The following is a 13,547-nucleotide window of genomic DNA, read 5'->3' on the forward strand; positions in this document are numbered from 1 at the left end:
TCCTATCTCTAATGGGAAAGTGTCTTCACCGATTACAGATTTTAATCATCAGATCAGGAGGAGAAGAAAAGAAGCACATTTCTCTAATATGTATATTTATAAAGGTTCTTATTTTCATATATTCTGTTGATTTATGAAATAAAATAACTAAGTTACTCTTTGAAGATGGTTTTCCACAATACTTAATTTATCCTTCCAATTTAAAGTAACTATCGCAGTGAGCGGTAGTGGCGAGGTGGGCAGCTGTGCATGGAATAATCCAAATGAACCTTGGTGACTTTGTTCTTGTGGTCGGCAGGAGTTCCCAAGGTCGGACTGCCACCAATAATAGTTATGGCATCACTTTGTATTATTTAATATCTGAGACCGTACTCTTTCTGTTCTCTAATAGGGTTGCTGTAGTCGGTAATGTGGATGCTGGAAAAAGCACCCTCTTGGGAGTTTTGACTCATGGAGAACTTGACAATGGACGTGGCTTTGCCAGACAGAAGCTTTTTCGGCACAAACACGAGATTGAATCTGGTCGAACCAGCAGTGTAGGCAACGACATCTTGGGATTTGATAGCCATGGTCATGTTGTCAATAAGCCAGACAGTCATGGTGGAAGTTTGGAGTGGACCAAGATATGTGAGAAATCTTCGAAGATCATAACTTTCATTGATCTTGCTGGCCATGAGAAATACCTGAAGACAACAGTGTTTGGAATGACAGGTCATCTGCCAGACTTCTGTATGCTAATGGTGAGGATATAATGGTCGGTTTATGTGAATCATATTTGTACCATAGCTTTTGTATAACTGCTAGAAATGTATGAATGAATTGACAGCTAGGTGTTTTGTTGAGGGTGTGTGCCTTCCAAGTCTATGGGTGCCTTCTTTTGGTTGATTGTCTGGAACGAGTGTTTTTAAGAATACTTGCTTCCCGATCCACCAATGTAAGAGGGCTGTCAATCATCTGTCGAATTCGCAAACCGCTCGTTATGATTTTTAAGCTAACTTGAAAATTGATATTCTCAGCTGCACATCATCCCGTGTAAAGAGGACATGTGCTGCCAATAACAAAGACAGTCTGCACATAGTACAGTCTTAATACTTGTTCTTTGCACCTGAAAATGCGGTAGTCCTCTCTACACAGGCTATTAAAGGGAATCTGTCACCCATCTGAGGGCAGCATGACGTAGAGTCAGAGACCCTGATTCTAGCTATGTGTAAATTACTGAGCTGCATGATGTATATGTATTTAATAATTTTTTTAATAAAATCACTGATTTATCTGCTGCAGATCTACCAGTTATCTGGTTGCTGAGGTCTTTATAATCTGCCCAGGTGGTGCAACCACACCCCTAACTTTCTGCCTGTGCACCGTGTACACAGAAAGCTGATAATCAGTGGTGTGAGTGGGGTTAGACCAAGCTTGTGAATATGTAAAACTTCAGCAGGTGTACTAGTCCTCTGGTGGTGATCTCCTGAAAAACGGTGATTGTTATAAATACTACAGCAAGCAGCACAATAAGTGACACATCACTGGAATTGCGGTGACTGACTCTACATTACTCCGCTCTCAGATTATGTGGCAAAAACCTGGTGACAGATTCAGCTGCAGCCGATTGCTGTGCATCTATTCTATCGCTGACTCTTCACAACCACAGGCTGGCAAATGTAAACCCACCCTTACACGATCCATTCTGTGCTGCCAATGTAACTGTTCAGAGACACATCCAGCTGTCAATTTGTGAAGAATATCCATGGAGCAGCAAAATACCGAGCTGTAAGAAAAGATCTAAAATTATTTTATGGAGACTACCATAATACAGAAAAGTTAGGAAAACAGGCCCCAGCTGACCAATCAACAGGACGTGCAGTTTATCTGTCAGATTACTAGACTTGGGTTCAAAAAGTTCTCTAATCTGAACCCTGACAGTGGTTGTAATTTTGTGAAATTTCAAGAGTAGAATTAAAAATGATAACTTATGTTCTATCATGACGTTTGCTACCGATAAAAAAATCGCCAATGTATTTTTCTCCCTTCCTTAGGTGGGCAGTAATGCTGGCATAGTGGGTATGACAAAGGAGCACTTAGGTTTGGCGCTGGCTTTGAATGTTCCAGTCTTTGTGGTGGTAACAAAGATTGACATGTGTCCGGCAAACATATTACAAGGTAAAAATGAGTAACCTTTCTCATATCCTACATGTATCTACAGTCCATTGTTAACATTTGATTCTGCTTCGCGACGTCTCTTTTGACACATTAGATGTAATATTATTGTCATTATCAAGGGTAATATGCGGCAATGCTGTCCTCTGCTGGGTGATAATCTCCACAGATTACTATACAACAGATTTCATAATTTGTAACATTGGAATGAAAATATCGTCCATTCTGAGCACAGCTTAAGGCTCTGCCATGAAAATATCCTAAATTGAGTCAAATACCAAAGAGTTATGGAAATGTCCATACTACAGGGAACAATTTAAATATTTGACATTTTTAATTTTTTTTTTCTTTGCTAATAATATGAAGAAAGTGAAATGGTCTGCTTATCTTGAGAAAGATTTTAAATAATTTTTTTTGTCTTCGTTTCTTTATAGAAACGCTAAAACTGCTACAGAGACTGCTGAAGTCTCCTGGATGTAGAAAAATCCCTGTCTTGGTTCAAAACAAGGATGATGTCATTGTTACTGCTTCCAACTTCAGCTCCGAAAGGTACAAATCTCTAGTCTCGGTAGTTCTGTTTATTAAAATTAGGATGGCTGTATGGGATTAAGAACATGTGAATGCCTCAGGCTTTGATGATCGCTCTGGTCTCCGCCCTTTCACACTGCGTTCTGGCACCTGTTCACTGGTACTGTCGGAGCTTGCGTCCAAACCCCCTAGAAAACTGGATTTGGGCGCATGCACCAACCAGCGCATGCACCATAGACTATAATGATGCCAACAGAGTGAGCAGGTGTTCTGTCGTGCATCATTTTTGGGGGCATGTAGTATGTATGCCTACTGGAGGTGGACAGCCAGAAGCAGTCTACTACGTCTGAGTGTCTGCCTCCACTAGGGGCGTACATGCCCAAAAATGATGCATGGCACTGCACATTCGCTTTGTCCGCACCATTATAGTCTATGGCCCTGTCTTTTGCATATGCGCATAAGCCCCGACGGGAGCAACAAACGGGTGTCAGAACGCAGTGTGACAGCAGCTTTAATCTGTGATGGCAAAAACTGTTGTCTGCAGCGGTGTTATTGCTATTTAAGTAATAACCATTCAGCAGAGCTGTTGCAGCTCTTCTAATAATGGTTGTTCCTACGCTGAACAGAGCCTTTAAATTGGTTGTCCTCTCTCAATAAACTTTTCCCATATTTTTTGGTTATACAAAAAATCCACCTGATTTTTACGTACCCTCCCCAGATCTAGCACAGTGTCTGTTGCTTCCACGTAAAAATGCTGCAGCCAATGACTGAGTTCTTCAGTGCTTGTGATGTAGGCGGCACAAGGTGCTAAGCTCAGTGTTTGGCTGAAACCTGGATGGCTGGGGAGGCACTGTGCACACATAGGAAGAGTGAGTAACCATAACTGTGCTTTAAAGGGGACAACTCCTTTTGAAGATCTCGTTTTTTTTTACATATTAAAAATAAAATTAAACTGATTTAAAAAATAAGTACCTGCACAAGTTTGTTGGTGTTTGCTCATTATAGTAACACGTCAATGGCTTGACTTTCTTTTACAGGATGTGTCCAATCTTTCAGATCTCAAATGTAACTGGGGAGAATCTGGATCTGCTGAAGATGTTCCTAAATTTGCTGTCTCCACGCACTAGCTCTAGGGAGGAAGAACCTGCAGAGTTCCAGATTGATGACACTTACTCAGTACCGGTAAGGTGAAAGATTTGTTTAAAAAGAAAATACATCTGCTATTGTTTGCAAAACATTTTCCAGCTTTGCTCTAATAAATGGCAAAATATCTCAGAATGGCATTCCTTGGGCAAGTTATGTAGAGGAAATTTGTCCCCGAAGTTTTGAAAATGGTAAACTGTGTATTAGGTTTGGTTTCTTCAGGTGTATGGTGTTCTGCAATTTTTCTTAAAAATTCAATCTCTTTAGGGTGTGGGTACTGTGGTTTCTGGAACTACCCTAAGAGGCCTGATTAAGCTTAATGATCTGCTGCTGCTTGGACCAGACCCACTGGGGAGCTTTACATCAATTGCAGTGAAGTCAATACATCGAAAGCGTATGCCCGTTAAAGAGGTACGAGGTGGACAGACAGCATCCTTTGCTCTGAAAAAGGTAAGTCTGTGAAGAAAGAAACAGTCCAAAATGGCTAATATATCTATAGGAAGCCAGTTAATAATGTATTTCCTCTTCAGATTAAGCGCTCTTCTATCAGGAAGGGCATGGTGATGGTTTCCCCGCGCCTTAATCCTCAGGCATCCTGGGAGTTTGAAGCGGAAATCTTGGTGCTGCATCATCCGACCACAATCAGCCCGCGATACCAGGCAATGGGTACTGTAAATACATTTCTTCTATCCTTTAACTTAACTATTAGTCAGACCATTTATTATGGGACCATTTATTATGTATGTAAATGAATGTCCTCACTATGAGGGCTCTTGCATATATGATCCCTAAGACCGGTTAGTCTTTCATTTTTGTTTTCCATTCATGTCTAAAATTACTTGAATATAAATAGTTACTTTATTCTTGGTAGAATATATAAATTCGGGGTTACCTTTTTATAAGACATAAATGGCTTGGGAATAGGTTGAGTAATGCATATACAGTAATATACAGAAGTTTTAGACAGGTGTGCAGAAATGCTGTGAAGTATGAATGCGTTCAAAAATAGCTGTCTTAATTTGTTTTTATCATTTAACAAAATGGAAAGTCAATCAAAGAAATCTAAATCAAATTAATAGTTAGCGTGACTGCTCTTTGCCTTCAAACTAGCCTGAAAACTTCTAGATACTTGCATGGTTTTTGAAAGAACTCTGCAGGGAGGTTGTTCCAAGCATCTTTAACCCCTTCATGACCCAGCCTATTTTGACCTTAATGACCTGGCCATTTTTTGCAATTCTGACCAGTGTCCCTTTATGAGGTAATAACTCTGGAACGCTTCAACGCATCCTAGCGATTCTGAGATTGTTTTTTCGTGACATATTGGGCTTCATGTTAGTGGTAAATTTAGGTCGATAATTTTTGCGTTTATTTGTAAAAAAAAATCAGAAATTTGGCGAAAATTTTGAATATTTCGCAATTTTTAAAATTTTGAATTTTTATTCTGTTAAACTAGAGAGTTATGTGACACAAAATAGTTACTAAATAACATTTCCCACATGTCTACTTTACATCAGCACAATTTTGGAAGCAAAATATTTTTTTGTTAGGAAGTTATAAGGGTTAAAAGTTGACCAGCGATTTCTCATTTTTACAACAAAATTTACAAAACCATTTTTTTTAGGGACCACCTCACATTTGAAGTCCCTTTGAGGGGTCTATATGGCAGAAAATACCCAAAAGTGACACCATTCTAAAAACTGAACCCCTCAAGCTACTCAAAACCACATTCAAGAAGATTATTAACCCTTCAGGTGTTTCACAGCAGCTAAAGCAATGTGGAAGGAAAAAATGGACATTTTAATTTTTCCTACACAAATTTCCTTTCAGCATCAATTTTTTCATTTTCACATGGGCAACAGGATAAAATGGATCCTAAGATTTGTTGGGCAATTTCCCCTGAGTACACCGATACCTCTTATGTGATCATAAACCACTGGGCGCACGGCAGGGCTCAGAAGGGAAGTAGCGCCATTTGACTTTTTGAATGGAAAATATGCTGGAATATTTAGCGCTTGCCATGTCTCGTTTGGAGAGTCGCTGTGTGCCTAAACACTGGAGCACCCCCACAAGTGACCCCTTTTTGGAAACTAGACCCCCCAAGGAACTTATCTAGATGCATAGTGATCACTTTGAACCCCCAGGTGCTTCTCAAATTGATCTGTAAAAAAAAAAAATACATTTTTTTCACACAAATTATCTTTTAGCCTCAGTTTTTTCATTTTCACATGGGCAACAGGATAAAATGGATCCTAAAATTTGTTGGGCAATTTCTCCTGAGCACACCAATACCTCATATGTGGTCATAAACCACTGTTTGGGTGCACGGCAGGGCCCGGAAGGGAAGGAGCGCCATTTGACTTTTTGAATGGAAAATTAGCTCCAATCGTTATCGGACACCATGTCGCGTTTGGAGAGCCCCTGTATGCCTAAACATTGGAGCTCCCCCACAAGTGACACCATTTTGGAAACTAGACCCCTTAAGGAACTTATCTAGATATGTAGTGAGCACTTTGAACCAGGGCTGTGGAGTCGGAGTTAGTTTTGGTTAGAGTCGGAGTCGGTAGAAATGTACCGACTCCAGCTTTAAAAAAAAATGTATTAATATTTCATAATTGAACTTTCATATGAATTTTATAAATGTTACTCAAATATATATATGTTCTATCAAACTATGAACAACAGTGATAAGCAGTTCTGCTGGAGATAGACATTTCTTACTTCTTGTGTGTCACTGTTCTCCACTGCCCTTATCTAATCTTATACTTGGTTAACCTCATGCTGCCCCAACCCCCCTACTTACAATGTATGAAACTGAAAGTGAAAATGTGTTGCAAATTCTTAGTAGTAAAGCTCCTCCTCTAGACTAGATCATACTAGGTGTGCGTCTTCCAAGCATCTCACAGCTGCCTGCTACTCAGAAGAGGAAGACTGTAAGAAGTATTATCCTTTCAACAAACTTTGCATCAGTTAACTGTGAGTACATGAGGAATAATAACAGTATTACTGACCACTATATCAGTTGTACGACCTGGCAATTTTTTACAATTGTTTTTAGGAAAAACAATTGTCATTTGGATTGTGAATGCAGAATTAAAAACCTGAGAATGTCAAAGAAGCATCACATTAAATCAGCTGTATTTGAACATTTCACCATCACTCAAGATAGAAAACATTATGTCTGTCAGTGTATGACAAATGATCCAGACGAAAACAAATGCTGTGAAGCCAAGATGAGTGCATATTCAGGCAAAGATAAAAATGCTCCTACCAGAGCTTCTAATCTAAAGAGACATTTACAGCGCTTTCATCCAGAAGTACTGAAAGCAGTGGATGAGAAAGACTGCATCCAAACCAATGAACCAGTGCCCAGCTCTTCCAGCCAAACAAAGGAGCAGAGAACTTTGCAGCCATCAGTTGCAAGATATTTTGTCAGTGACAAAGTTACTGTGACCATGACAGTAGATACATTTAAAAAACAGATCATAGAGCTTGTTGTAAAGGATAGTGTGCCTATTTCATTATTTTCACGACCAGCTTTTGTGTCTGAATGGGGAAATGGCCAGCAAGCTTGGTGTTTCTCTGGAGAGAGAGAGTATTAGAAAATTAGTAATCGAAGAAGCTTTTAAACAAAAGGAAGAACTTAAAAAACTCTCAAGGGACGCTTTCTGTTTCTTAAAATGGATGCCTGCACACGTCACAGAACTATTTTGCCATCAATGTCCGATTTGTTTGTGACAAAAATGAAATCGTTACCAAGACATTGGCAGTAAAAGACACCAAAGCTCATCACACCAGTGAGTTTCTCCAGGTCTTGGTGGAAAAGGTTCTGCAAGACTATGAACTTAAAAAAGAGCAAGTTCTTTCTGTCGTAACTGACAATGCTTCAAATATGATAAGTACTATTAAGCTAATGAATGAGAGTAATGATGGTGACCAGCAGCTAGAAGAACATTCTGGGTCCACAGACACAGAAATGTTTGAAATAGAGGAACACAGTATTGTAACTGAGGAGCAAACTGAAGTTGCTTCAGATGAACAGCAACATGATAGTTTAGATGATCTTGTTGAAACTGTGTCAATATGTTCTTTCATTCATCACATGCGCTGTGTTGTGCATACGCTACAGCTGGCTATAAGAGAGAGTCTGTAAGAAGGACATGCTGCTGCACTGATTGGCAAGGTGAGAAAATTGGCTACTGTTGCCAGAACCCCTAAAGTTGACTCAATTTTGAAGAGACGTGCTGGAAAAGGGGCAATTATTGATCAAGCCACACGATGGGGCAGTACTTAATGATTCAGCGCTTGGTTGAACTGAAAACCTTTCTTGTAGACATGGCTAACCCTCAACTGACGCTAAATTAAAGTCAGTGGAATCAGGTGACTGAGCTGGAAAAATTGCTAGAGCACCCATTTACAGTGACTAAAAAATTACAAGCAGAGGACTTAACTCCAGGTATTTTCTTAAAGGAGTAGAAGAACCTGATGTTTCGCCTGTCCCAAAGAGGAGGGTTAATTGCAAGTGGCATTGCTACATCAATGAAACGGAGAGAGGAGCTACTATTACAAAATAACATTCTTTTGGCAGCTGTTTATGTAGACCCAATGCATCGGATTCTTCTAGATGATCAACAGCTAAGTAAAGGAAAAGAAGCTCTGTTTGAAATAGCAGTAAGGATGAAAGGGTTGCAGAACAGTCAGGAGGAACAAGAAGAATTTGGTCGTCCTGCCACATCTTCACCCTCATCATCAACTGATGAAGAATTTAATTTCGAAAAATATTTGGATCACAAGGACCGTGCAAAGCTTTCCCGCATAGAAGAAGAGTCATCCCCCATCAAGGAACACAGCCAGTACATTTCAGCAGAATTTTTCATGTGCACTAAAAGAAATTGAGAAATTTGACCGTTCATCAAAAATAACAGTGCAACAAGCGATTCCTCTGTATCCTGACATTGTCAGAGATGTTGCCCGAGTGGTTACTGCTTTGCCACCAACACAAGTTAGTGTAGAGAGGTTGTTCTCTGCTCTCAAAATAATTAGATCAGATTTGAGGGCATCCATGAAGGAGGATCTGACAGAGGCAATACTTTTTCTGAGGACAAATTTATAGATTTCTTCTTATTAACTGCATAAAAGTGTTTATTGCATATTTACTTACAGTTTAGAAAAGTTGATAAAAGTTATTTGCTATATTCTAATTGTATTCTAATAAATGTAGTTTTAGCTCTTAGTGGTCTGATTACTTATATGATGGTGAGAAACTGAATAAGCACGATGTTTAATATTTTACAACAGTAAATTTGTTGTTATGAATTGGCCATTTATGAAGGAGCCGGAGTCGGAGCCTGATAAAATCCAGGAGTCAGAGTCGCAACTGTGGCTTACCGACTCCACAGCCCTGCTTTGAACCCCCAAGTGCCTCACAAAAGTTAACATAGAGCAGTGAAAATAAAAAATCATATTTTTTTTTTCCTCAAAAATGATTTTTTAGTACACTATTTTTTATTTTCACAAGGGTAACAGGAGAAATTGGACCACAAAAGTTGTTGTCCAGATTGTCCTGAGTACGCTGGTACCCCATATGTGGGGGGGGGCACTGTTTGGGTGCACGGCAGGGCGCAGAAGGGAATGAGCGCCATTTGACTTTTTGAAATGAAAATTAGCTCAAATCGTTAGCGGACACCATGTCGTGTTTGGAGCTCCCCCACAAATGACCCCATTTTGGAAACTAGACCCCCTAAGGAACTTATCTAGATGCATGGTGAGCACTTTGAACCCCCAGGTACTTCACAGAAGTTTATAATGCAGAGCAGTGAAAATAAAAAATCTTTTTTTTTTTTCCTAAAAAAAAAAAAAAAAAAAAATTTTTTTAGTCCGCAATTTTTTATTTTCACAAGGGTACCAGGATAAATTGGACCCTAAAAGTTGTTTTCCAGTTTGTCCTGAGTACGCTGGTACCCCATATGTGGGGGGGAACCACTGTTTGGGCACACGTTGGGTCTCAGCAGGGAAGTAGTGACATTTTGAAATGCTGACTTTGATGGAATGGTCTGCGGGCGTCATGTTACATTTGCTGAGCCCCTGTGTGCCTAAATAGTAGAAACCCCCCACAAGTGACCCCATTTTGGAATCTAGACCTTCCAAGGAACTTATGTAGATGTATGGTGAGCACTTTCAACCCCCAAGTGCTTCACAGAAGTTTATAATGCAGAGACGTGAAAATGAAAAAAAACATTTTTTTTTCCACACAAATAATTTTTTAGCCCCCAATTTTTTATTTTCCCAAGGTTAACAGGAGAAATTAGACCCCAAAAGTTGTTGTGCAATTTTTCCTGAGTACGCTGATACCCCATATGTGGGGGTAAACCACTGTTTGGGCACACGTCGGGGCTTGGAAGGGAGGGAGCACCGTTTGACTTTTTGAATGCAAAATTGGCTGGAATCAAAGGTTGCACCATATCGCGTTTGGAGACCCCCTGGTGTGCCTAAACAGTGGAAACCCCTCAATTCTAACTCCAACCCTAACCCCAAAGCACCCCTAACCACAACCCTAACCCCAACACATCCCTAACCCTAATCCCAACCCTAACCATAAACCTAACCCCAACACTAACCATAACACTAACCACAAGCCTAACCCTAACCCTAATTCCAACCCTAACCCTAATTCCAACCCTAACCCTGATGGAAAAATAAAATTATTTTCTTTATTTTATTAGTTATGCCTACCTATGGGGATGATAATCGGGGGGTTCATTTACTTTTTATTTCATTTTGATCACTGTGAGAGTGATCAAAATGAAATAATGGAATCTGCAGCCGGCAGATTCGGGCGGGCGCACTGCGCATGCACCCGCCATTTTCCAAGATGGCGGCGCCCATGAACCGGACCCGCCGGACACCGGGAGCGACAGGGGGACTTAGAAGGTGCCGGGGGCGGTGAGAGTGGGTGAGGGGGTTATCGGAAGCTGGCGGGGAGCGGAGGGAATGGGAGGGGGGGCAGATGATGACAGCGGCGGCAGATCGCCGCTGTCATTCAGTGGCGGGGGTGGGGGGGGCGATCGCCGGTGGGGGGGGGGGGTCGAATCGGTGTCTCCAGCCATGTCCGATGCTACTGCAGCATCGGCCATGGCTGGATTGTAAGATTTCATCAATTTTCATTGATGAAATATTAGTATCGCTCTGATTGGCTGCTAAAAGTGAAACAGCCAATCAGAGCGATCGTAGCCACGTGGGGGCGAAGCGACGCCCCCTGTGGTGAATTACAAAGCCCCCTGTATCTGCGGGTCAGGTGACCTTTCATTGACCCCGGTCACCCGACCCGCAGGGGTGCTTTGAATTCATGACACAGGGTATGCGTCATAGGTCGGATTGGCACCGACTTTCATGACGCATACGCTGTCACAGGTCGGGAAGGGGTTAAGAACTAAGCACAGATCTTCTGTCTCTTCATGTAATCCCAGACATACTCGATGATATCAGGGCGCTGTGGGGGGATTACCATCACTTCCAGGACTCCTTCTTTATTCTGAAGATGGTTCTTAATAACATTGGCTGTATTATTTGGGCGATTCACCTGCTACAGAATAATTTTGGCGCTAATCCTATGCCTCCCTGACTGTATTGCATGATGGGCACGTATCTACCTGTATTTCTCAGCATTAAGGACATCTTTAATCCTGGTTAAATCCCCCAACTCTAGTTCCTGAAATGCAGTCTTAAAGGGAAGGTGCCGCAATTTTATATAATTTGCAAAAAAATAGTAAGTTACAAAACATGTTGTTTCAGCAAATGTTGTACTAACCAGGATTTATGGTTTGTTTGTAATAATGTTTTCATGTAGCCACTGGGCGCTGACATCTTGATTTGCAGATCTGTGGAGGACTCATACAGTCTGCAAATATGGCCGTCCCTGCACATAGGAAACTGCGGTCGGCTTCCGACCGCACATTGCAGCCTCAGTAGCAGAGAACTGGGCACGCCCCTGTGGGCTGCACCATTCACTGCTGTAGGTGTGGCTGGGGGCCATTTTACTGTAGCCCAGTGCTATCTGCTGAGCTCCACTTACCCTCTATCACAGGACCACTTGTGGCATAACAGGTCCTGTGTTGTGAGGAGAGGCTGAAGAAAAGGAGAAGGTGGTCAGCAGAGGAGAGAAGCGCTCACTGGAGCTGGAGAGTGGTGAGTGCGGTTGACTTTCCTCTATGCTCCTCTGTCCTGCTCCAGGCTCAGCCCTGTGCTTCCTGCTCCAGCGTCCTCCTGCTCTGTCTCCGCCTCCTCACACACAGCCCCAGTGATCTCCGGTAATCTGACACCTTTGCTTTTATGGCTGTCTGAGGAGGACAGTGACTTATACAGCCCATAGTCTTGTGTATAATTGGGGGGGGCTGGAAGTTTCACCAGTGTGGGCTTATCTGTAATACTGTCTGCTGAGCCGTGCATCTAATCCTCTCCTGTGTGATACTGCCTGCTGAGCTGTGCATCTAATCCTCTCCTGTGTGATACTGCCTGCTGAGCCGTGCATCTAATCCTCTTCTGTGTGATACTGCCTGCTGAGCCGTGTATCTAATCCTCTCCTGTGTGATACTGACTGCTGAGCCGTGTATGTAATCCTATCCTGTGTGATACTGACTGCTGAGCCGTGTATCTAATCCTATCCTGTGTGATACTGTATTCTGAGCCGTGTATCTAATCCTCTCCTGTGTGATACTTTCTGCTGAGCCGTGTATCTAATCCTCTCCTGTGTGATACTGTCTGCTGAGCTGTGTATCTAATCCTATCCTGTGTGATACTGTATTCTGAGCCGGGTATCTAATCCTCTCCTGTGTGATACTGCCTGCTGAGCCGTGTATCTAATCCTCTTCTGTGTGATACTGACTGCTGAGCTGTGTATCTAATCCTATCCTGTGTGATGCTGCCTGCTGAGCCGTGTATCTAATCCTATCCTGTGTGATACAGTATTCTGAGCCGTGTATCTAATCCTCTCCTGTGTGATACTTTCTGCTGAGCCGTGTATCTAATCCTCTCCTGTGTGATACTGTCTGCTGAGCTGTGTATCTAATCCTATCCTGTGTGATACTGTATTCTGAGCCGTGTATCTAATCCTCTCCTGTGTGATACTGCCTGCTGAGCCGTGTATCTAATCCTCTTCTGTGTGATACTGACTGCTGAGCTGTGTATCTAATCCTATCCTGTGTGATGCTGCCTGCTGAGCCGTGTATCTAATCCTATCCTGTGTGATACTGCTCTCCTGAAATACTCTGTGCTGCTGTCACTCTGCTCCCAGAATCCTTGCTGCCTGCCATCCTCGGTGACCGAAGACCCCATTCCTCTCCTCAGATCCCATCCTGGCGATGTGTGAAACCGAGGGGACAGGGGCCTGATGTATGGTGGAAGGAGCAGGGCGACAGCAGCACAGAGTATTTCAGGAGAGCAGTGTGCTGGTCTGTGGGGGGCGCCCTGTTCGGTGCCAGGGATTGTACAAAGAGCGCTGTGTTTTATTCACATGGATGGACCGTCTGCTTGTCTGCTCCACAGAAATCCAGGAAACATGTCTGCTGATTGATGGCCTGTTCTGATCCAGACTTTACATGCAAAGACAGTCAGTAACTTTGCAAGCCCCATCAAAATGGCTGCTCACTGTGTCTATAGATGTCATAGGTTTTTGTGCCAGATTTCAGTAGCTGCTCCCCCTAGTGTTAACAAGTGGAAATGCCAAACTT

The 13,547-nt window shown here is 42.2% G+C and overlaps 1 protein-coding gene across 1 annotated transcript in view; it reads left to right on the plus strand.

Moving 5' to 3' along the window:
- Positions 1 to 13,547, plus strand: part of GTPBP1 (GTP binding protein 1) — a 100,051-nt gene that overhangs the window by 65,635 nt on the left and 20,869 nt on the right. Inside the window, exons 4-9 of the mRNA XM_073549466.1 lie at positions 392 to 740; positions 2,034 to 2,157; positions 2,589 to 2,703; positions 3,720 to 3,864; positions 4,093 to 4,275; positions 4,356 to 4,491. Of these exons, the coding sequence (XP_073405567.1) occupies positions 392 to 740; positions 2,034 to 2,157; positions 2,589 to 2,703; positions 3,720 to 3,864; positions 4,093 to 4,275; positions 4,356 to 4,491 (1,052 nt within the window). The remainder of the gene's footprint in view (positions 1 to 391; positions 741 to 2,033; positions 2,158 to 2,588; positions 2,704 to 3,719; positions 3,865 to 4,092; positions 4,276 to 4,355; positions 4,492 to 13,547) is intronic.

The sequence above is a fragment of the Dendrobates tinctorius genome, unplaced genomic scaffold, assembly GCF_039654945.1.
Source record: "Dendrobates tinctorius isolate UK_male_01 unplaced genomic scaffold, ASM3965494v1 ptg000159l, whole genome shotgun sequence".
Lineage (NCBI taxonomy): Eukaryota > Metazoa > Chordata > Amphibia > Anura > Dendrobatidae > Dendrobates > Dendrobates tinctorius.